At 42.6% G+C, this 25,522-nt stretch overlaps 1 protein-coding gene across 3 annotated transcripts in view; it reads right to left on the reverse strand.

Annotated features, from left to right (window-relative positions):
- Nucleotides 1-6,978: 6,978 nt before the first annotated feature.
- BDP1 (B double prime 1, subunit of RNA polymerase III transcription initiation factor IIIB) overlaps nucleotides 6,979-25,522 on the reverse strand; it is a 121,690-nt gene continuing 103,146 nt past the window's right edge. For all 3 annotated transcript variants that reach the window (XM_053294878.1, XM_053294879.1, XM_053294877.1), the window contains exons 37-42: nucleotides 24,327-24,525; nucleotides 19,841-20,051; nucleotides 17,568-17,610; nucleotides 16,799-17,090; nucleotides 15,464-15,695; nucleotides 6,979-9,136 (exon numbers count right to left, since the gene is read on the reverse strand). In XM_053294878.1, the coding sequence (XP_053150853.1) occupies nucleotides 9,014-9,136; nucleotides 15,464-15,695; nucleotides 16,799-17,090; nucleotides 17,568-17,610; nucleotides 19,841-20,051; nucleotides 24,327-24,525 (1,100 nt within the window). In that variant the 3' untranslated portion in view covers nucleotides 6,979-9,013. The remainder of the gene's footprint in view (nucleotides 9,137-15,463; nucleotides 15,696-16,798; nucleotides 17,091-17,567; nucleotides 17,611-19,840; nucleotides 20,052-24,326; nucleotides 24,526-25,522) is intronic.

The raw sequence follows: 25,522 nt of genomic DNA on the forward strand, positions 1-25,522 counted from the left end.
TTACAGATTCTAATTGCGTTTTTTTCTTCTTATCACATTTCTAGTTACAATCTTGTATTATGTAGCCATAATGACTAGAGGCCTTCCGTTACCAACATTTAAAATTTTTTTTTGAAGATACGACATTTTCATCCTAAGAACACAATTCTTCTTCTTGGATTTCATTAGCTAAGACCCCCCCACACACACACCATTTATTTTACTTTGTCAGGTAGAATCTTTCTCTTTCTGTGTTTAGCATTAGGAAGACCCTGTTCAGTGGTTTTGTCTGTGATGCTTTCTCACTATGTATTTTGCAAAAATGTTAAAAGGACATTTGTCTCATGCTTATGTATTTTCATATGTGTTTCACCCACAAAGGATTTCAGGGAAGTTTAAAAAAACAAACTAAAAAAAGAACTCACAACAAACTAAAATAATCCAAATAAAACTGACAGGTGGTCTATGGTAACCATTCATACATCTGCTGATGAGATTTAATTTTAGCCTTTGTAGACATTTAGTATATTGACCAACAAGTGAATGGCAATAAATGTTAAATAATTTTATACAAGAAACTTGACTTTCTTAAACTCTTATTTAGCTTCTTTGTGTTGTAAAGTATAAGTATATATAGATTAGGTATGTACATTGTTTTACGTTTTCATATGTGTGTAAGGTCTTACACAATTCCTGTTCTTTTGCATATGCAGCCATTGAAATATAAGGCTAAAGAAATGGATTAAAGAAAAATTGTTGAGTAGTCTAAACTATGCCTAAAGGTTTTTTAAGAGTACTAAATGGGGGGGGGAGTATTTAATTTGAAGCATTTGTATCCCTTCCTTCCGCCAATATTGGTCTCCAAGACAGCTCTTAACAAATTACTAAAATATACTAGCTTAACCTGCGCAGCGCATCTGCATGCTAGTACTTGATTGCTCCACTTACCCCTGCCACAGCCCCCTTCACCTGAGCTGCACTCCTGCTCCTCCATCCCATTGCTTGCATCTCCCTCACCCCTCTCAGTCACTCATCCATCTCCCTACTCCATCCCCCTCACCCCTCTTGGTCGTGGCTGCAGCGTTGCTGGTGCCTATTGGCCAAGCTGTAACCCCCTATCTCCAGAGACCTCCCCACCCGAACCCCACTCCTGCTCCTCCCCACAGGAGGAGCAGCAGCAGCAGTTGACTGGGCCCTTCCTCGGTGCCACCACCACCATGGCCGCTTGTTCCCCTCTGGCCACTGACAAGCCCAGGCCCATCCCTTGCCTGCCTGCTTCCCTCTGACAATGGCCTTGGTAGCCACAAACAGCAGCAGTGGTTGACTGGACTCTTCCTGGCTGCCAGTGCCACCATGGCCGCTCATTCCCCTCAGGCTGCTGACAGGCTCAGGCCCTTCCTTCTGTCTCTCTTCTTTTTCTCTCTTTCTCTCTCCTACACTTGCTTTTCCTCACTTTTCCTTCTCCCTCCCTTCATGTTTTCCCTCCCTCTCTGAGTTAACAGATCTTGTTCATCTTGTTTCTTCATCTAATTCACACAATGGCAGCCTCCTTCTGAAGGGGCTCTTTCCTCCCTCACCACCCGTCTCTTCACAGACCCCTGCCCACTATCCTTTTTTAGATAGATAGATTCCTCTCCTCTGCAATCAAGAACATCTTCCGACTAGTAACAGTTGCATTCCAACTGACCTTAACCATCACAGGCTCCTCCTCCTTATCTGCATAAGGAATCCCCACTGCCCAATCACCATGGTGCCACAGGCTCCTCCTCCCTATCTGCATATGGAATCCCCACTGTCCAATCACCATGGTGCTTTTGCTTTCACAGGCTCCTTCTCCCTATCTGCATATGGAATCCCCATATAAGTCATATCTTAATATCATTCTCCATGCTCACATAAGCAAGCACAAGTAATATAATAAAGTAAGTAATAAGTACTGAAGACTAATATAATATAGTATATAAGATCATAAGAACATTAAAACAGCCCTGCTGGATCAGGCCCAAGGCCCATCTAGTCCAGCATCCCATTTTGCACAATGGCCCACCAGATGCCACTGGAAGGCACAGGGAGGAGCCGAGGGCATGCCTTGCCCCCCGCCCCCTGCCGCCACCCCCCTGCAACTGGCACCCAGAGGCATCTCGCCCCTGAGGCTGGAGGTGGCCCACAGCCCTCTGACTAGTAGCCGTCAATAGACCTCTCCTCCATGAAGTTATCCAAACCCCTCTTAAAGCCATCCAGGTTGTTGGCTGTCACCACATCTTGTGGCAGAGAATTCCACAAGTTGATTATGCATTGTGTGAAAAAGTACTTCTGTCCTAGATTTCCTGGCAATCAATTTCATGGGATGACCTCTGGTTTTAGTGTTATGTGAGAGGAAGAAGAATTTCTCTCTATCCACTTTCTCCATACCATGCATGATTTTATAGACCTCTATCATGTCTCCCTGCAGTCGTCTTTTTTCTAAACTAAAAAGCCCCAGGTGTTGTAGCCTTGCATCATAAGAATGGTGCTCTAGGCCCCTGATAATCTTGGTTGCCTTCTTCTGCACCTTTTCCAGTTCTACAATGTCCTTTTTTAGATGTGGTGACCATAATTGTACGCAGTACTCCAAGTGTGGTTGCACCATAGTTTTGTATAAGGGTATTATAATATTAGCCGTTTTATTTTCAGTCCCTTTCCTAATGATCCCTAGCATGAAATTGGCCTTTTTCACAGCTGCCGCACATTGAGTCAACACTTTAAATGAGCTGTCCACCACAACCCCAAGATCCTTCTCCTGGTCAGTCACTGGCAGCTCAGATCCCCTCAGCATATACTTATTTATTTATTTTATTTATCAAATTTGTACACTGCCCCAAACTTCCGTCTCTAGGTGGTTAACAATAGCATAAAACCAGTTAAAAACATATACAAAAAACTTTAAAACAATTTAACAATTTAAAAAATAAACCAGAAATTAAAACCCCAAAATTTTGTAGGAAGCTGAGAAAGCATGGGCAAAAAGATGGGTTTTACGGTGTTTTTTGAAAATTGCCAGAGATGGGGAGGATCATATCTCAGCAGGGAGCGCATTCCACAATCTCGGGGCAGCGACCGAGAAGGCCCGTCTCTGTGTAGCTACCAAACGAGTTGGCGGTAACTGGAGACGGACCTCCTCAGATGACCTCAATGGGCGGTGGGGCTTGTAGTGAAAAAGATGCTCTCTTAGATACCCAGGGGGGCCTAAGCCGTTTAGGGCTTTATTCTTTACTTGAAGTTGGGGGTTTTCGTCCCAATCTCCATTACCTTACACTTGCCATCACTGAACCACATTTGCCACTTTGTCACCCATTCACTCAGTTTGGAGAGATCCTTTTGGAGCTCCACACAATCTGTTTTGGATTTCACTACCCAAAAGAGTTTGGTATCACTTGCAAATCTGGCCACCTCGCTGCTTATCCCTACTTCTAGATCATTTATGAATAAATTAAAAAGCACTGGTCCCAGAACAGATCCCTAGGGGACCCCACTTCTTACTTCCCTCCATTGTGAAAACTCTCCATTTATACCTACACTCTGTTTCCTGTCTTTCAACCAGTTAGCAATCCACACATGTACTTGTCCCCTTATCCCATGACCACTAAGTTTCTTCAGGAGTCTTTGATGAGGAACTTGGTCATATAAGAAGCCCTGCAGCAGAGGGAGAGGCCACCTGCTTCCCAGACAGCCCCCAGGGTGAGAGACTGGTATGGGCTGTCTGTTGCTGTTGCTGCTGTTGTTGAACATCTGCCTGTGGGAGAGGGAGAAGGCGAGTCCACCTACTAGTTGGAGGGCTACTAGTTGGAGGACTGTGGGCCACCTCCAGCCTCAAAGGCAGGATGCCTCTGAGTACCAGTTGCAGGGGAGTGACAGTAGGAGAGAGGGCATGCCCTCAACTCCTGCCTGTGGCTTCCAGCAGCTTGTGGTGGGCCACTGTGCAAAACAGGATTCTGGACTAGATGGGCCTGATCCGGCAGGGCTGTTCTTATGTTCACCTGCCAGCCCCCTGCCTGACCTGTAGAACTGTGGCCTTTGGCAGTGGTTGCTTCGTAGGATGGGGGCCCAGGAGTGAGTCAGAAGTCCCTGCCTTACAATCTGACCAGAGCAGCTATCTCTGGCCCTGTAAAGGGACACTGCCTGTGGTGGTGGACCCACCATCAGCAAGGTCGCCACCGGGGCTGCCCCTTTGGGGGAGCCACTTCACAGGGCAGCAAGGGTGAGGGCCAGGCCTCTTGGCTCAGGTATTTGTATGTGGGTGGGTATTTAATAGTGGGGCTTCTGTTTTAATTAGTCCTGGGTGATAATCTTTTAGAATATGTCTGGGCTTACCTGGAGATGGGCAAACGGGGCGTGTCCACTGGCTGTGGGGTGGCAATTCTGGTGGTGGTGGGGAACAGAAGAAGTAATGTTGGCAGGTCAGTGGGCCTTACAGGAGAAGGGAACTTAGAAATCTAATAGCTGTTTCCCCTTCTGGCTGTCCTGCCAGCTCTTTGACCTTGGGAAGCAGTATCGACCACCCTCGGAACCTCACCTTACTCCTCTGTAATGCCAGGTCAGTCCAGAACGAATCAGAAACCATCCATGATTTGATTCTGGATGAAAATTGTCTATAAGAACAATATCTCCCTTACCAGGATCCCTGTTTAGGTGTAGGACCATATCAAATGTGTGTACTTAAGTTTGGGGACTAGAGATAGACTGGGACTTCTGTTGGTGGTGTACTGATCACCCCGCTGCTCAACAGAGTCCCTAAAAGAGCTGATGGACTTTGTCTCGGGTTTGGTGTTGGAGTCCCCCTGGCTTGGTACTTCAACATACATTTTGGGACCAATTTGTCTGGGGCGGCTCAGGAGTGCATAGCAGCCATGAAGACTATGGGCCTATCTCAGGTGGTCTTGGGACCGATGCACATTGCTGGTCACACGCTTGATTTGGTCTTTCACTCTGATCAGGGTGGTGTTCCGTGGGTGAGGAATCCTGTGATTTCCCCATTGTCATGGATGGACCACCATCTGGTTAAGGTTGGACTCACAGTCACACCCCACCTTAACAGGGGTGAGAGACCTATTAAGATGGTCTGCCCGAGAAGGTTATTGGATCCAATAGGATTTCAAGAAGCCTTGGAGGAATTTAGTGTTGGCTCTGCTGGTGATCCTGTTGATGCCCTGGTGGAAAATTGGAACAGCAGACTCACTGGTGCAGTAGACATGATTGCTCCTAAGCGTCTTCTCTGACCAGCTTCAAAATTGGCCCCTTGGTATATGGAACAACTACAGGGGCTGAAGCGGCAAGGTAGACTGGCGCGCAAGTGGAGAAAGACTTGGCTTGAATCTGACAGATTGCAACATAGAGCTCATTTGAAGACCTATGCTCAGGAGATACGTGCGGCAAAGAAGCAATTCTTTTCTGCCTGTATTGCTTCTGCAAGTTCACATCCAGCAGAGTTGTTCATGGTTGTGAGAGGGCTAGTATGTGCCCCTCCTCCCTTGAATCAGAATCTGGAACCATTGATTACCTGCTGTGATATGTTTAATGAATTCTTTGTGGGGAAAATATCTCTTATTCAGGCCGACTTAAGATTCCATCTCCACAATTACTTCAGTGTCTGATGTGGATGTGTCCAGCAACTCATGTGGTTAGGTTGCATCAGTTCCAGTTTGTAACTCCTGAGGATGTGGACAAGCTGATTGGAATGGTGCGGCCTACCACCTGTTCTCTTGACCCTTGCTCAACATGGCTTATACTATCTGGCAGGGGGGTTGTTGCAGAAGGCCTGGTAGAGATTATAAATGCATCTCTGAGGGAAGGTAGGATACCTCTGTGTCTTAAGGAGGCGATTATTAGACCGCTTCTGAAGAAGCCTACCTTGAATCCCTCACAGCTGAATAACTACAGGCTTGTCTCCAACCTTCCGTGGCTGGGCAAGGTAACTGAAAGGGTGGTGGCCTCGCAGCTCCAGATAGTCTTGGAGGAAACTGATTATCTTGACCCATTTCAGACTGGCTTCCGGGCTGGCTATGGGGTGGAGACTGCCTTGATCAGAAGTCTCACTGAGAGCTATAGGAATCGCTTGTTTGCAGTGATTGCCTCTAAAGGTTGTGCAACAAAATATTAGGTTAAGGGTCCTATCATTTTTGTCCATGCCATTTTCATTTGTTTTATTATTTGAAATATTCTTTTACATCAAAACTCTAAAGCAAAGTCTGATTTTTGTTAAATGCGGAACAAACAATGATGGGTGCCAATTACATTTGTCAGTTTTAAGTTATTTCAGAGACAATTGTGGGTTCTTTTTTCATGGAGGGGTACCAACACATTTGTCCACGTGTGTATCTTACTATGAAGTACTTTAAAATATACTGACTTTTGAAAGGCAGGCCCTGTAGGTTCAAATTTATCTTGAACTGGCACTATCTAAAAGTGGATATAACTGAAAGGAAAGGGCAGAATTCAGATGAATACTGCCCCTGCATAATAACATTTTACTCATGCAACAAAAGCGAGATTTTCATCAACTCCCAGATCTAATACAAATGTTTATATACCACTTTTCATCATAAATTTTCAAAGCAGTTTACACAGAAACATCATACCACTACTACTACTACTACTGATGATGATTCTTTTTGCTGTTCAATGTCTCCCTACAATATGTCCCAGATGATCCCCTGGTCCTCAGGAAGATATTTTCAGGGGGCAACAGAGGGAAGGGGAATCAGTCAATAACCCCTCCCCCGTGAATGAGTAAAACACACTTACATGAAACCAGTCTGGATGCTGCCCACTGTAAAGGAAAGTCATAACAATGGGAAATAAATTTCTGCAAAAGGATGGCATAACACACAAATCCTAGCAAATTCTTAGTGGTCTCTCTTCCAACAGATGGGTCTGCACTTACTTAGCATGTGTTCCCACACATGCTAAGTGTGTTCCCACACCACTAACTGCATCCTACATCACTATTAAAGACACGCTTAATACGCAGTATAAAAATTTTATTCACATAATTTACATATATAACATTATTGCTTTCTTTGAAACAGAAAGCTTACACATGAACATAATACACAGTTCAAAAAATGTGTGAAACTCTCCATGAAAGCAATCCCCTATCACTTTATAATAGAAATGTTTTGTTTCTTAACCCAGGATGTTGCTCAGTTTTCTTCTATTAGTAAGGTATACTACATAATATTCATGCCAGAAACCAACACATAGTATCCCGTTTACTGAAATTAAATATATTTCAAAGAGTACATGGTTTACAGTAAAAATTAACAGGATTGATCTCTTGTCCTTTCCATTTAAGCATAGAAAGATAGGGCACCTTAAAGTTCAGCTTTTATATGATTTGTAAAACAATTGTGTTTTGCGTTGTAGCTTCAATCACTCCAATTACATGAGCAATTTTTGCATCATTTCAGTAACACCTGAGTACATTATTTGATACTTCCTCTGTGTTTTAACATAAGAAACATATTTCCATGCTAGAGCTGATGAAAGGCTAGAGCCTTTCATTTTTTTACAGCTGAAAAATGTTAATGCTTCTCTGAGTCAATTGATCTGAATATACATTTGGTAAATTATCCACAATTGGGCTATTTTTGCTCTATCTGGTGCTCTCTTCAGATACTACAAATTAAAAAGGAAACTCAAATAATCATAAATGTGTTAGTCTGATAATTAAGGCAATGATTTTTTATTGAAAGCTATATGGTACATTGTCTTTGTAAGAAGTGACAAGAGCCTTAAACAAATTATTTGAGAATCAGGATTTAGAAAATATCAATAATTTTGGATGATATAGGGACAGAATAAGTAGTCTAGGAAACAGAAGTAATTCCTTGTGCAGAAACCATATGTACTACTGAGCAACAGTTAAAAGTAGAAACAGCTACTTCACAGACAGTGCATGTATTAAATATTTCTGGGGGTGTGTGGTCCCCCAATTGCTAATTGTAGTGGAGGAAACAATCAGAATTTAGTATCAAAACATTAGAAAAGTGCAGAGAAAAATAGTTCTTTTACAGGACACCTTTTTCAGACAACCATGTGACTGGTTCAGACATTTCCCCCCAACAATAATCAACAGCGGATGTGCCTTCTGAGTAAATCATGAACTAACTGACTGGGTTGTGATACAGTAGGACAGGAAACAAAAATTTGAACAGATAACAAAGAGGGGAACCAAGCTTAGTTGGTTTAATAACCAATAATCATCATGGTATTATCTTTTTATGATCTTACTCTTTTACTCCTGATTTTAAATTCTAATTTCTCTTTGTCAGTGGTATGATATGGGTAATTTTTGAAAGTTTACACAAACTGCAGGCTCATTGTTCTTTAAGTTTTTGATTTAGCACTCAGTGCTTAGAACTGGAGTAATTAAGGATTCTTCCTTATCTAAGGACAGACAGAAATAACTTGGTTTAGTTATCTTTTGAAACATTCAGATTACATAAATAGTTTTTCACATTTATCTCTGTACATTTAGAATTAAACATTACTTTTGAACCAGTTCACAAATGCATTCGTTATAAAAATACATAAAAATAAGTACATAAAATATTTCGTCAGCTTTTTACACAGAAATGTTCAGAATTTGTTTATTTACAGAGATAAATATGACCCACTCCTCATAAGGTTTACTTCACAAAAAGAAGTAAAAATAATGTACAACCAGCCCCACAAATATCAGCATTATATTAAGAAGATATATGGTCATACAGATATGACTTCCATTGCATTTCTAAAGCACAGCCATGCATCTAGGAACTACTTATATCAAAATCAAACATAGATCAATTGCTGTTGTGATGTGTGTGGGTTGTTGTGTTTTTTTAAGTGTTTCAAAAGTGAACAATTATTTGGAGAAAAATAATTTAATATGCCAACAAGGTGTACTATAGTCCATTTAAATGCAAGGACTAATTGAGAAATCGTGACAGATCAAAGATATTACATTGCTGTTACAGGGCATTCATGGCTGACAGACATCTGACACATTTTTCTGTTATTCTGAATCATCCACCTCCATAAAAATATCACTAAAGAAATATTCTGAGATCTTAGTTGGCTCTTCCTCATGTTCCTGCTCCTTAGTAGAGCCTTCATTCTCAGATAATTCTGAAAAAAACTAGAAGAAAACAGATTACATCTACAGATTTGAAATCTATTATGTCTTTATATGCTCAATAAACTAACATATGGTGTATTTCAGAAAACTTGCAGTCACTGGAGTAGACCCGTGATTTTGTTCATTGGAATATATCTGTTTCATAATATGGTTTTTTATACAAATCATACTATAGCAGTCATCCTAAGTATTTTGTGGATATGATCAACAAGTAAGTAAGCCAGCAAGTTAAATAAATAAATAAATAAATAAATAAATAAATAAAAACTTGCTATTGACCCAAGAAGTGTGGTCTGCATCCCTCTATTGATTTGCTGATGAGTCATTCAAGCATCACTTTCTCTTAAGCTAGAATTACAAGACATACATAGCTGAGTCTATGCTCCTGTATTATACATGGAGCTGGTTCAAACATAATAGGAAACCATAATTTCCTGCTATAAGAACATGGCTTTGACCTCTTCTGAGCCCATGTTCTCCCTTTCCACCTCCCTTTATTGCCTTGGCTGTTAACATATATTTAAACCATGGCTCCATAGGTTGTGTAAAGCCAGGAATTGTGGTTGGCTTCACACCTTGGTTTGGAAGACAGAGTTAAACCACAGTTCTCAGCTTTGCATGAGATGTGGCTTAAATAAACCAGCATGTTCACATCACAGCTCTGCAAAGAGTCCAGAAGGTGAGGGAAGAGAGGAGTACACAGGCTCAGAACGGTTAAAAGCTGTGCTTACGTAGTGGGAATCCGTGGTTTCATCTGAACCAGTCCATGGTAAAAACAGGTTGCTCACCTGTAACTATTGATCTGGAAGTGATCCGTTGGAGTCACAAGAGGGGTTCTGTGCCTGCGCAGGACCATTCGGGCAGAATTGACTAGCTCCTCGAAGCGCTTAGCCCTGCCTCCTGCATGTTATGCACTTCCTCAGTTTGGGTGGGCTAGCGTTTTCTCCTCAGTTCCTGAAGGACCGACATTTGGATTCAACCATCATATGGGATCAGTCCACAGTTCAACAAGGTAAGTAAGCACTCCATGTTCTATAAACATACGATTTGTCACTTCGCATACTGCAGTGGCACCGGCAGGAGAGTCTTATGACTGCAATGGACCACTTTCAGATCAATAGTTACAGGTGAGCAACCTGTTTATCTGGATCGTGATCCATTGCACTCAAAGGAGTGGATGACTAATGAACTTTGTCTGGAGGCAGGTGTAGTGTGCTAAGGTAAGACCCTTTTCAGCACACCCCTCCCAAAACTGGCATGGGCTGAAGAGCCAAGGTCCAGTGCATAGTGCTTCACAAAGGTATGCTGACCAAGTGCTGCAGTGCAGATGTCTCTGAGCTTAATGCCTGCCATATGGGCAGCAGAAGGAGCCAGCGTGGTGTAGTGGTTAGAGTGCTGGACTAGGACCGGGAAGACCTGAGTTCAAATCCCCATTCAGCTATGATACTAGCTGGGTGACTCTGGGCCAGTCACTTCTCTCTCAGCCTAACCTACATCACAGGGTTGTTGTGAGGAGAAAACTCAAGTATGTCGTACACTGCTCTGGGCTCCTTGGAGGAAGAGCGGGATATAAATGTATAAAATAAAATAAAATAAACTCTGGTGGAGTGAGACTGAAGGGTCTTATGGGGCTTGATGTTTGTAGGCCAGGAAAATGAGTTCCACAATCCAGTGGGATAGCCTTTGTCTAGAAATCTGGCAATCTTTCACTTTGCCCTTGTAACCCCAAAAAAGGCATTTTGTGTTCCTATAGAACTTGGTCAATTGCAAGTAGAACAGGAGCGCACACCTAACATCCAAAAAATGCAGGGAACGTTCCAGAGTAGATTTCTTCCGGTCGTTGAGGAGGATGTCATTCAAAAGTCTGTTCTCCAGGCAGCCAAGTTGAGAGTTTTCAGGTTGGGATGGCAGAGCCTTCTGCCCTCCTGTGTTAGAAGATCTTTGCGTTGAGGCAGACGTCTGTGGTGACCCTTCGACAGAGTGCCTGTTGAAACCATGGCTGCTGGGGCCACCATGGATCAATCAATATACGATCTACAGACTCCTGCAGGATTTTCACCAGAACTCTGTTCAACAGAGGGTAAGGAGAAAAGATCTATAGCAACTTTCGACCCCAGTTGAATTGGAAGGCATCCCCTCTGGAGATATGGCCAATGCCCTCCCTCGAGCAGTACTGGGGGCACTTCTTGTTCATTGACGTCGTGAACAAGTTGACTTCTGGGATCCCCCAGTTCCTGAATAATGGCTGGAGGTATCTCAGATTGATCTCCCATTCATGTTGCTGCAGAAAAAGCTGTGACCTGCTGAGATGATCCGCCAAGGTGTTCTCCACTCTTTTGATGTGGATCGTGGTCAAGGTTATAAACTGTGCTATGGCCCAATTCCAAATCTGTGGGCTTAGCATACAAAGGGAGCGGGAGACTGTCCCTCTCTGGCGGTTTAGATAAGTGATCACTGTGGACAAGTGATCACTTGTCCAAGCTGACTTGGCCCACCTTGCCAATTGAAAGGAAATGATTGGAAGGACTTGAGTGCCTGGAAAACTGCCAGCAGTTCTAAAATGTTGATATGCATTTGGCACTGGTTCGGAGACCACAGACCCTGTGCCCTAAGATCCCCACAGTGGGTTTCACAGCCTCGCAGGGAAGCATCCGTTTTGACCCAGGCAGATAGCTGAGGCACTTGGAAGGAGACTCCTGACAGCAGGTTGATTTCCTTCACCCACCATTGGAGTGAAACCAGGATCGGATGAGGAATTGTCGACAGCATCTGCGAGCTGTCCATGTTTGGTCGGAATACTGACAGAACCCAGAGCAGAAGCCATCTGAGTTGAAGTTTGGCATAGTGCATGGTAGAGCTGCATGATGCCCAGCAATTTTTGTATCTCATGAGCCTTCTGTCTTGGTTGCGCTATTAAAATAGTTATAAGGATCTTATGTGTAAGAAGTGCTCCTTGGGCAGAAAAGCCCACTGTGTCTCCGCATCGAGGACATCCCCTATGCAGTCTATGCACTGAAGCTTGGACTTTGGACTTGGCTGGAGCTTGGACTTTGACCTGTTGACCTGGACACCCAATTCCTCGAGTAAGCTCAGGACCACTGAGACCTGCAAACTAACTGACCTTTTATCCTTCCTGTCAGAAGCCAGTCATCTAAAGAGAGGAAACCTGTCAGTCCCTGCGATCGGAGATGTGCTAGGATCACGGCCATGCATTTTGTAAATATGCAGGGTGCCGGCGCCAGCCCAAAGGGCAGGTTATTGTACTGGTAGACATGGCAACCTACCGTGAACCTGAGAAACTGTCTGTGGTTGTGCTAGATCCTGACGTAGAAGTACGCATCTCAGAGATCCAGTGTTGCGAACCATTCCTCCCTGTGGAATCTGTCTCTCATGTCAGGTTGTAGCACAGTGGAGTGCAGCCAGGAGTGTCTTCGCAAAGCAATGGCACTCGCCAAAGACCGAGACTCAGTCTTTGCCAGGTGTTTGGCACTGGACAATTGTTGTCAAATGAGGAGAGTCACTTTGGCATGTACCTCCTTAAATCTGGCCAGAAATTGTTCTGGCAAGAGCTCAGCCTGTTCCTGGAAGAGTTCATCCCAGAGGGAATGAGTATATTTAGCAGTCTTCACTGCCAAGCACAAAGTGGAGTAAACGTCCCAAGACGTCCAATCTGTGCCGCTCTTTATCCCCTGGGGTAGTGTGTCACCTCCCAGATTTGGAGGAGGATGCGCAATCCACCACAACTGAATGTGGGGAGGGGATGCTTCAACAGGAAATCGTCTTCCTGTTCTTGGATTCTGTATAAGTTCTCCAAACGCTTGGAGGTAAGAGCAGAAGTTTGTAGCGTTTGCCACACAGACTTAGTTGCCTTAAATATGACTGGCAGCATAGGAAGGTGAACTGGCTGGGTGAAGGTGGTGGAACTGAAGAACTTGTAGACAGCATCCTCTACATCTTGGGTTTGCTTCTTCAGTTCCAAGCCAAGCATTGAAGCCATTTCGGAGATCTGGCAATGATAAGAATGTATTTCTTCATCCGGAGAAGTATTGTCAGAGGACACAACTTTTAGAGGGGGTTCATCAGGATGTTCAGCTGAATCTGAGGTAGATGTAGTAGACGAATCGGAGTCATAATCCTCCGTGAGCACCACAGTCCGTGTTCCAGAGGGAGCAGGGACCTTCTTCTTAGGTGCCGTTTGAGAGGTGGGAGACGTTGTGTCAAGGACTACAGTTTGAGTTGGTTGGCTCTTTTGAGGTCGAAGCACCTCCATGGTTTAAGTGGAGAAGCAGGAAAGTAAGACAAGACACTTCAGTACTGTGAAGTTCTCTAATATTGGAGGAGTAACATGCGTTGATACTGAAGCCACAGAAGGGGCCAACGGCAGCATCGGAGTGACCTGAGTTGATGTTGAGACTAACGTCACAGCCAGAGCAGGCAAGTCCAGAGGGGGAGTGACTTGGGTAGCTATGGGAATCATCAACGTCAACAGTTGAGGCAGAGCCTTCCAAAGCTTGTAGTCTTGATAGTCCAATGGAAGCCCAGGGGAGTGTAGGTGTGCCTGAGATGCATCTCCCCGGCCACCTTCACACATCAAACCCTATGTGGCAACATAATTATTTGCGGCCCTCCAAGGATGTGGACTAGGGCTGTGGTGTCAAAAGTCGGCCTGCCACAGAATGGAAGGGCTGAAAGGCTGAGGGAGTAGAAACTCCTGGAATCTTCAGTATAGAGAAGGACATTCCTTCCTCCCCAGTGTCGAGACCATGGCCCAGAAAGACGTAAAACGTCAAGCTTGACAATGTACTTTCATTAGAGTCCAGCAAGTTTAAAAGGCACTTGGCATTACCAGGCCCTAACTGGCTTCCATGTCATTATCATCGACATTGATGGTGAAGGTCACTGGTGAAGGACGCAAAGCCTGTGGCGCTGGATGAGCAGCCAGAGATGGCGATTGCTGCGGCATCGTAGCTGGTGAGAGAGAGCGCTCTCGACTTCAGCTTTGATGCCATGCCCGATGTCAACTTCAACACCATACCCGATGTCAAGGGCACCGGAACGTCAACTGGAGACCAGGCAGAGTGCGTCATTGTAAAGGGCAGCTCTCAGCTATAGGGCTCTACTCTTTCTTGTTTGATGAGAAAAGGTTAAGCAAATTTTACAGGTGGAGGTGTTGCATTCCTCCCCCAAAGTAGACACAAATTGTGGTCATCTGCTGAAGGAGTTTAGTGTTACAGCAGACACAGCGCTTAAAGGTGTTTTTTTAAATCCATGGCGCGATAAAGAAATAAGGGGAAATACTCAAATAGTGTGAAGTAAAGTCTGTTACAAGTCCAATCCGAGGTCATAACTGAATAAACTGTCCGTTTGTTTAGACTTAATTCAAAGTACTAAGAATAAGAATAGTCTGCTCCACTCCAAGTCATAACACATTAAAAACTAATCTAATTCTGTACTTTTTCACAGAAAACTGTTCCGGTCCGAGGAGCTCACTGTTCGAGGTACCGACACAATGGAACGGAGGAGAAAATGCTAGCCCTAGTGCACCATGTGCAGGGGGCAGGGCTATGCACTTCAAGGAGCTAGTCAATTCTGCCCAAATGGTACTGTACTCTTATTCTTATGAGTGCAATGGATCACGATCCAGATCAGAATTTCTTAGACAACTTAGTAGCATGTTTTAATCAATAAAAACAATCAATTTTCTCTCTTTGGGTAAGTTTTGGGCACTGTTGTAGGGCAATGTTTCATATTGAGGATGATGAGGTTTGATTCCCCCCATCCTTAGATATCCAATGATACACTTTAATCTTGAATACCACAGCTAAAATTTAGTCAGTTAGTAACTCTGGTAGAGCCAAGAAAAAAAGACATCCAAGAGGACTGTGGCGAGCCAATCACTGTCAACTTTTGATAAATAAGTTAAACAAAATTTGGTCAGAGATTCAGTATAAGGGTCTGTGTGGAGAAGATCTTGCAATCTTATGTTCTATTAATCATGGAGTAAAACACTTCATATCTAACTATAGATAAAGAATCATTTGTTGGAGGAGAGGCTTGTAGGCCATCTAGCTGAATCTCCTAATCAGTGCAGGGAATCCACAGCTACAGCATTCCCAGATGGCTGTCCAGCCTCTGCTTTAAGACCTCTAGCAAGTGAGAGCCCACAAAAATACAGCTTAATATTTACTAAAGCATCTTTTCATATGCAATACAAAATAGGAGGAGAATGCATTCATTTATGAAGCACTCAACAAAGCCTCAGTACTGCAAGTTCAGCACTTTGTGTCTTTTAAAGATAGCCATGTACCTTTTAGAGATAATACATACCGCAGTAGATGAGCTTGAATTGGAAGGTAATGAGATGGTTGACAGATAGGAACCGTTTCCTTGAGTCTCTTCCCTATCTCGTGGAGACAAAGTTGGGCATTCAGCAGTGCTTTTGGAGACTGTTGGGTGGGGTTTCTGAAGAATCTGTTTATTTGCTTTATTAGTTCCTTCTTCATCAGTACTATTTGTTTTGCAAATTAAGGGTGAAAATCTGAGAGATCTCTGAGTGGGTCTGTTCAAGACAATTAAAATACACACAGGTTTCAAGAAATTGTATTAAGTTTAAAATAATCCTCACAGCAACATCAGGACCTTTTGAAACTGACTGTAATTTTTGTGTGATTAAAAACTTCACAATGATTTTCCACTGGGCTGGAACAACTATTTTGCCATGTATGCTACAGAATAGGGGCCCAGGCCATCTAAAGCCCCTACGTTTGTATAATTATCTGATACTATGTTCAAGTGAATACTGTTAAGCTTCTTCTGTTGTTTGCACTGGATTTACTATCATGAGAGCACAACACTTTCTCTCTTGAAGTACATTCCAGCAAAAAAAGAAAAAGAAGTGAGGGTAGGGCAAGAGGTTAATGAAGTAAGATGAATGAGCAAATGCTCTTTTATCTAGTCCTGCATACCTCCAAAAATCAGTCAATATACGTATATTCTGTAAACACAAATGGCTCAGCAAATTATTACCCAGCCCTACTCTTCAATTCAAAACCAAATCCCAAAGAAGCAAGACAGAAGAGCTGAAGTGCTACTCTTTTCAGAGGTTTGGCACAGCAGCTTTCTATCCCACCAGCTTAGCACAGTACCTCTAACCTAGAAGCACAGAAATGAGGCCTATTGCTGAATACACAGATGCTCCTGCTAACAGGTTAACCACATTTATGACAGAATACTAAAGTCATGTGGGGGATCCACACAAAAATTAGCACATTCATGCACATGTGCTATAGGGTTTGGAAGATATTTGGAAGATATTTCAGAATATCTACAGAGATATATCCTGAAAAAGTAAGTATGTACAGGTACTCTTCACAAAGAACACATGCAATCTTCCAAAATATTCCAGTAACTGGCACTTAAGTACTATGAGCTAAATACATCTACAGTGTAATGAAAGCAATGTCTACAGTGTCACTGAACTGGTTTTCCATAGGAAACACTTTGATAAAGAGTAGGGATGTGCCTAGATGTTGGACTAGATGGACCTTTTGGAATGATCCAGTAGGGTCCTCCTTACATTCTTAGAATAGCTGCCATATATCAGAGACTCTGATCACTTCAGTGATAAATAAAAGAATGGGAAGGAAAGGGAGAGCTAGGTACCTGGATAATGGCATTTTTGGAGGAATTCTGCTCCCAACTTGTTCAGACTGTACCAATGTACAAGTCTTAACAAAGCTTCTTTGTCCTTTGCTGGTTTCTGCTTTCCTTACATGGAGTGTTCTTGACATGTGCTCATCTGTACTGGCTGCTTCATCAAGCAGCACAGAACCTAAATTCAGTGAAGATTGAGGCAGTTCTCTTTCCTCCACTTGTAGCTCTGTAGTTTCATGTACTGAGCTAGAGGCAGATGAGTTTTTCTTCTCTAAAGTGTTCAATTTATCTGACCTTTTTTCTTGAAAAGAAAAGAAAAGAAAAGAAAGCATAATTAATAAGCAGAAGTGAAAGATGTGGTACTTCTGCAACTGAATTCAATTTATTCTACACAAAACAAGTCATTTGACTCTCTTTCCCACAGAAACATCTTATCACAGACACACATTGGCAACAATCCACGCTCAGGATCCAAGAGCTATTAGTTTAAAGAGGCTCTGGCTTTTTGTTTCTCAAACAGCAGCCCTTCCTCTCATCCCACCACAAATGATACATGGCAAAATGATTTTGAAGCTGAGGGAAGTTTCAAAAGAAATTTGTGGTGTAGGGGCTGTGGAGGGCTGCTGTTCAAAGGGGGGAGGGGAAAGTCAAACATTATTCCACAGGATTACTACAAACTCCTTTAATAAACCCCAGCCACTGTTTGGACCCATGATAGTATTAAATTTCACATGTGCTATATTTTTGTACACAGAAAACAAATATAAGGTTCACTTACCAGCAGTTTTCCTTGGTATACATCTTAATTTAAGAGAGGTCTCCTACATTAAAGAAAAGATGAAAACCATTATACATACTCCTTTTTTGAAATATATCGTGCTCTGCATGCAAAAGGTCTCAAGGTCAACCTCTGGCATCCCCAGGTGAGGCTGGACAAGGCGCCTGTCTGAAATCCTGGAGAGCTTCTGCCAGTTGGTATAGACAATACTTAACCAGATGGATCCATAGTTTAACTCGATATAAGGCAGCTTCATACATTCAATTATTTATCTTAAGCTTCAGCATATGAAAGAGAAGGAAGAGGCTTAAACTTTCTAATGATCCGTCAACTTTACCCTAGAATTTGTGACAAAATTCCATTACAGGGTTCCATTCCTGGATGTAAGTCTGAATTAGTAACTTGTACTACTTGTGTCCAGATACCCCAATACAATTATGAGTTAAAAACACACACACAAAGGATGAGGATGCTGAAACAGTCCAAGCCCTACCACCTTATCAAGTAGAAAGCAGAATGCTGAATGAGAGATACACATCTTATTTAGGGGCCAAGATAGGACCTAATAATATTTAATTAAAAATATAAAAATTTAATTAAAATAATATTTTAAACATTGCTTGCAAAACAAATTCAATTCAGCGTTTCTTATCCTAATACATGGTATCAGAAGCAGTGGCAGCTGGTGTGTGTGGCGGGGAGGTATCTATTACCAGCGATACCGCCATCTTCCAGCGATACCTGGAATATGTGGGGAGCAGCAGTGCCTCCACCCAGCATCCCATGTGGCCCCACCTACATAACTCACCTGGCTATTGCACATGCACAGAGGCCAAGTGAGGTGAGTGCCATGGGTGGGGCCTCCACTATGTGGGATGCTGGGTATGGCTCCGCTGCTCCACACATCTTCCAGGTGCAGGCAGTATCACCAATAATTGCTTTTAAAGATACCTCTTGCCGCTTCCCCTGCACCATTGATCAGAAGATTGCGTATATACAGATTTGGATTTTTATTTATTAGTATCTCCTATAAGTCAGCTAAAGCAAAAGCTGCAAACAGACTGAAGGGTGTCTATATTTAACAAGAGCTGTCAATCGTAGTTATCTATCCTGGTTAAATGCTGGTTGACTGGAGGGGATTGACCAGGATAGTCTTGAAATTCTGCATTCTCACAATCAGCTCCATGGGGCTCACTGATTCAGATTACATTTTTAACCAGGATCCTTGTGATTGTGAAAATGCAGCCAAAGGAACGAATTTGCCCTGTATGGTGTTTTGTTTTTGTTTTGAAGTATCTAAGTATCTAATTTTTAATGATTTATGGCCAGAACAAGTAAAGATTTACTTATATCTACCTAACATATGATTGATAGACAGACAGACAGACAGATAGAAACAGAAGTAAAATCTCATCTTCATAATGAGATTTTATACAGGCTGTTTTCAGAATTCCCAAATGAGCATAGTACTACTTAATTTTATTTTTTTGCTCTTTGGTATCAGTTCCTTACTATATATATGTATAGTATATACTAGGCCTGTGCAGCCTAAAATTAGTCGGATCTGATCCAACAGAGAAATTGTCAGGGGAGCTGACATGGCATTCCAAAATTGCCAGGTTGTAATAGATCAGAAATCTTGCATTTCTCAACATTCCTGTCAGACTCCAGTTAATGGCAGTGAGCTGCCTCTCAGCTGAGAGGTGGCCTGCTGGTCATTTGCTGTTGGACCCAGGTTAATATCAGAACTCGAATGATTTCAGACACAGCAGTAGGGAACTCTGTCAGAGGCAATGCCTGTCAGGTCTCCCTGCTGCTGTGTCTGAACTCATTCCAATAATTCCCAACCAAGGGCATATCACAGTTACACAGCCCTAATAAATATACATTTATGTGGTCTGCAGTGCCACACAGTAAACATTATGGAAGGGATTTCCACCCTTGGTTCCCCAGATGTTGTTGGTGTATAACTCACATCATCTTCACTAAGTCCAAAGGCCTTTGTGTAGTCCAACAATATCATCTGAGGACCAAAGATTGGGAACCCCTGCATTAAGGAACTGTTAAAACAGAACTTCCCTGAAAGCATGCCATTTCAGTAGCAGCTACTTACTGTATACAGGTTCATTCTGAATTCACCTATGTGTCATGTGGAATATGTCAGTTGCTGCCTATAATTTTTTTCTTCAGTTTATCTTTACTCCACTGCAGACAAATGTTCCCCAAAGCTCTCAATTTTCTCAATTTTGTGATTTGTTGCAATAATCTCTGACCTTATTTGAGCTTTTCAGGCTTTGCTCTGCAGAATGTGCTTTTCTCTTTTTGAGAGGATTGCTACTTCCTTCAAAATCCTTCCTTTTCTTGTTCTTCCAAGAGACTGAACCTGGATCTGCCAAATGTTCCGGTGGGGTTGCCTGCAATCCTCCTGTTTGTGAAGCAGTATTCATAGAAGCAGCATTTTCTTCCACAATAGCTGTTGTGGATCTAGGGTTATATAATGTTAGTTATGTTAAATTGTGAAAAACAGTTTGCTTACCTGTAACTTATGATCTTTTGATCTGGTATCATTCACAATGTGAGCTTTGTGCCTGCGCAATAGTCCCTGTGGAAGGATTTCAAGCTCCTCAAAGTGCTCTGAAGCTCCCTGCTTTGCATGCATATCTTTGGCAGTAGAGCACGCTCAGTATCTTTGTCAGCAGAGCACTTTCTTGACTGGAGTCCATCAAATAGGAAGCAGGCAAGTGCAGTAAGTAGGTACATCCATTAGATAAGGAGGTTGGGTGGGTGTTGTGAATGATACTGGATCACCAAAAGATCATACACTACATATAAGTGCCACTACATTCTCTGCAATGAGATGTGGTGACAGCCAACAACCTGGATGGCTTTAAGAGGGGTTTGGATAACTTCATGGAGGAGAGGTCTATCAATGGCTACTAGTTGGAGGGCTAAAGGCCACCTCCAGCCTCAGAGTCAGGATGCCTCTGAGTACCAGTTGCAGGGGAGTAACAGCAGGAGAGAGGGCATGCCCTCAACTCCTGCCTGTGGCTTCCAGAGGCATCTGGTGGGCCTCTGTGCGAAACAGGATGTTGGACTAGATAGGCCTTGGGCCTGATCCAGCAGGGCTGTTTTTATGTTCTTATAAGCAACCTGTTTATCTTTGTGTTGATCCAGTATCCTTCATGACATGGGTGATTAGCGAGCTCCTTCTATAAGGAGATGGGCCAGAGGATGTTCAGTTAGAGAACATTCTTTAGTACAGCCTGCCAAAAACTAGCCTCAGCTGCAGAACGGATGTCTAAGGTGTATTGTTGTACAAAGGGTAAGTCAGCAGACCAAATAGTGGCTTTTTGAAGGTCAGAGAAATTAATACCGGACAGGTGAACTGCCGAGGTGGCCTTAGCTCTGGTAAAATGAGCTTTAATCGTAGTAGGAGATTTAATCCCCTGATTCTCATAACAAGTAAAAATAAGTTGGACCACCCAGTCAGAAAATTTTTGTTTAGATATAGGTTGGCCCCTGTTATCACCTTTGACAGTAACAAAGAGACTTTCTAAAGTCCTTGTAGAAGAGGAGTGCTATGCAGGTATCCAAGGAATGGAGAGTGCATTCTAGGGGTGAAACTGGATTCACAAAGAAGGCTGGAAGGATAATAGCTTGGTTAATGTGGAAGTCAGATACTACTTTAATTAAGAAAGCAGGGTTCGTTCTCATAACCAGCTTATTGGGAAAGAAGATAGTGAAGGGGACATCTATTCTTGAGGCAGTAAGTTCGCTGACTATCCTATTGGTAGTAATAGCAATCAAAAAGGCTATCTTCAGAATGAGCTGTTTAACAGATGCTGAGGACAGCAGTTCAAATGGGTCTTCTGTTAGGGTTGAGAGCACCAGGGAGAGACTCCAAGATTCAACCAGCTTCCTGATTGGCAGGAAGAGAATACTCACTCCCTTAAGAAATCTTTTAGGGTGGGAGAACAGAGTTTTTGAGTCCCAGTTTGTATGTACTGCATCAAGAGCTGTCATATGGAGCTTAATAGATGAATGAGAAAGGCCTGGCTGTTTCAGGGAGGTAGGATACAGAAGGATCTGATGTACAGAGGCATTCCTAGGTTTGAATCCTTTGGATTTAGCATAATTTGCAAATCTTTTCCATTTATAACAGTAGTTACGTCTAGTGAGATTGTGAGCCCTTTGGGGACAGGGATCCATCTTATTTATTATTTCTCTGTGTAAACTGCCCTGAGCCAGTTTTGGAAGGGCGGTATAGAAATTGAATGAATGAATGAATGAATGAATGAATAAAAGTGGAAGCCTTCCTCTCATGCAGCAGAATGTCATCTAAAGGTTCAGCTTCCAAGCAGTCATGTTCAAGGTCTGAAGGCTGTGGTGAAGGAATTTGCCCCCATTCTGGGACAGAAGGTTGGGACACTGGAGATGACAATGTAGTCCTTGAGAGAGTCAGAGAAGGAGAGGGAACCAAAGGCTGTCTTCGGCCTTCAGTGGGCTGTTCCACAGAGGGCTGCATCACAGTTGGGGGCCCCGAAGGACGTTTAAAAGAGTCCTTGTTTGCTGGAGACATTTGATTTTGAGAATTTAATGGTGGATTTCATTCTTTTAAACTTCCACATTCTAAATTCCTCATAGTCATAAGGGAGTGGCAGGTAGAATGGATCTTTAAACCTTCACATCATCCTGATGTACCCTGGATCAAGAGCACCTGGTGAGCACCAATAATCCATCTTCCTCCTGTAAGGGGAGTATAAAGGGAGTGAGAAATTGTGTGTTTCTTTCCAAGGAGGGAAATAAGATGGAGAGCATGCAAGTGTAGTTTAGACTGGTGAGGCTGAGTGTGTCTTGGGAATATGTAGAATGCTGGACACATCCATGTCATCGACATCGAGACCATGTAAGGAAAAACCTTTAAATCCAGGAGGTGTCATTATCAAGGTGCCAAGGATAGAATCAATGTCTTGAAGAAGAGGGAAGTCTTCTTCCGACAGCATCAATGGAAAATGGGAGCCGAAGAAAGGCAATATGGAGATAGATGAAAGTTCTAGTGGGTTTTTAGGCGATGCAGGCTCAGTTGGAACCAGTATCAGAATAGAGATCGATGAGGCATGGACCATGGAAGAAGTAGGTGGTAGGGACGGCATGGGGACCGATATCTAGAACACCAGCGTGGAGGTCGGTATGATAAAGGAGGATCATCAAAGGGGGATCATCTCTGGTGAGGAAGAGGATGAGTGAGAGCGGACAACCTAAACCATGGATGGGGAAGGTGTCCGAACTCTGTTTGGGATTATTGGTGTTGAAGTCGAGGACAGTGGCTGAGAAGACATCAAGGATGGTGGATGAGTCAATATCAAAATGATGGACGAATCGATGTCGAGGCAGATGGTTGATGGATATTTGCTGCCAGGGGGTTGACCTATGAGAGGTTTCTGAGGTCGAGGCTGGCGGTGCCCAAATCAATGTAGACGAAGTCTTTCATTGTTTAGAATGGGACGAGGAATTGTCCTCTCAATGCTTGCGCTTTTTGTGGTGCCTACAATGGCTATCCTTCAGACATCCCAAAAAGCACTCTAAGCAGTATCCATTGGGGATGATTTTGGAATCGAGTCCAGCTTCAAGAATGCCAATGTTGATGACATCAACGGTAGTGGAGATTTGGGGGTTGGAGAGTGTAGTGCCTGTTCATATAAGACAGCCCTTAAATGCAATTCCCTGCTCCTTTTAGTTTGTTTAGAAAAGGATAGGCACATTTTGCAGGTGCATACAATATGATCCTCCACAAGACAAAGCAGACAGAAGTCATGTTTGTCAGAGGAGGAAAGGGTTCTCCGGCAGGAGGAACACTTCTTAGAAGTTTTTTTTAGTGTCCATTAGAATGAAAAGAAGCAAACTAGTCCAATTTGTGAGGCAAAGAAACCAATCCAAAGTCAGAAAAACCAATAGAGCAAACTGCTTAACGTTTGTCTTTCAGGAACCAAGCATGACCGAGGAGCAAATCCCAAGGGAAGTGCACTCAACGGCAGTCAAGAAGGAACTGAGCAAAAAAGCACTCTGCCGCCCAAGATACCAAGCACACTATGCACATGAAAGGCAAAGCTTCGGAGTGCTTTGATGAGCCTGAAATCCTTCAGCGGGGTCTATTGTGCAGGTAAAAACCTCACGTTGTGAAGGATGCCAGATCACCACAAAGATATTACTGATACAAAATTAAAAATCACATTAACAGCAACACTTTAAGCAGGTTTAAATGTTTTAGTGCTTACTATCTGTACTTAGAAAAAACGCCACTGAAATCAACAGGAATGTCCTAGTAGCAATATATGACTGAGAATCTTGAAAAGATGACTCATATTTACTAAGTGGTAAACAATTATATATTGAGTTCATAGGGAGCTTATTTTGTTCTTCACCAAGGCAGGCAGTTCCTCTTCTCCCTTCAATTGGTTCCCAGGACTATACTGGGTGCACTCCCCTGCTTCCCAACACCAACGGAACAATATGAACAGAGCAGATTCCATGTTTTTCTCTTAGGGTCAGGAGCATCTCATGTTCGAACAAGTTAACTATTTTGTTAACTTCCATGTACAAAAGGAGCACAGAAGAGAGCTTGCAAACCAACCCACTCCCATCCCAGATAGAAATTTTAGGATAGAGGGCGAGAAATGCAATCCATCTAACTCCAGTCTAAAGAAGTCTGACTCAAAGATCTTAAGGATAAAAATCAACATGTTGAAAGAGAATATTTACCTATCCTCTCTTGTCAGTTCCACTGATTCTGTATTATCTGGCATTAAAAACAGTGATGCTGGGAGCAATTCCTGAGAAGTACTTTGTAGCGAAGTGGATACAGCACTGCAATCCCCTGCATCAGCTGGGATTTCCACCAACGTTAAAATGAATGTTGGCTCCTCTGCCTTTAAATATTCTTTGATACCACCACTCACTACTAAGATACACAAAGTGGGGTGGGAAAGACAATAAAATATTAATATGAAAGTTTAGATAATTTTGTAGACCATTATTCCAAAGCCAACTACACAACATTGTATCTTGTTTTCATAAGCAGAAAGGGATTCAAGTGAATCAAGGGATTCACTTTATCAAGGGATAACGTAGGGTTGTTCCTTGCACAGCTAAAAAAATGAACACAATCCTGTCTTTAGCATCATCCTATCATTCACCTATATAGAACAACAAATTTAGGTTGTGCCTATCCATTTGGCAATGGAACATCTCCCACCCAAAAATATGAGGTTTCCACATACTTGGAATATTCCCTAAATATGCATACGTTTGTAGATTAAATGAAAACGAAAACTTAAAAAAATCCAAAACAGCAGCTTTGGGAGCTTTAAGAACTGCACGAGCCTCCCAGAATTTATAAAACATTGTGGGCATAGAGAGGAGTAGTATTCCTTTTAGGGGTTGGGATAAAAGTGGGATTTACAACAAAATATTGGAGTGTTTGATATTTTAAGGTGGAGGGAGCCCTAGGAATACATTCTCTAAGCTTTTGTATCATGGCTTTATTTAGCTATAAGGATTAGAAGTTTCCCATTACTGATAGTTCTTTGTTTTGAAGAAGTGACACCTATATTGGGAATGCAATTATCTGCCTTGGATTTAGATGGAGAGAGAGAAATAAAAATCTTAACCAAATATTTTTATTGCACTTGTCAGCTAGAATTTTGCTGCTCTTGCATTTCAGGTTCAGTGTTTTGAATTAGGAAAGCTGGTGGTGCTAACTGTAAGTGATGTTATCTGTAATATTTTCATACTTTGCAAGAACAGTTAAGTAGGGTTGTGCACGAAACAGATTTTGCATTTTGTTTCAAGCTCAAAACAAAAAATGCAAACGGCTGAAATATTTTGTTGAAACAATGGTCAACCCTGGTTGTCTCAACAAAACAAACGTGAAACATTTCAAATGTTTTGGCCAAAGG

Source organism: Hemicordylus capensis, chromosome 2, assembly GCF_027244095.1.
Source record: "Hemicordylus capensis ecotype Gifberg chromosome 2, rHemCap1.1.pri, whole genome shotgun sequence".
Lineage (NCBI taxonomy): Eukaryota > Metazoa > Chordata > Lepidosauria > Squamata > Cordylidae > Hemicordylus > Hemicordylus capensis.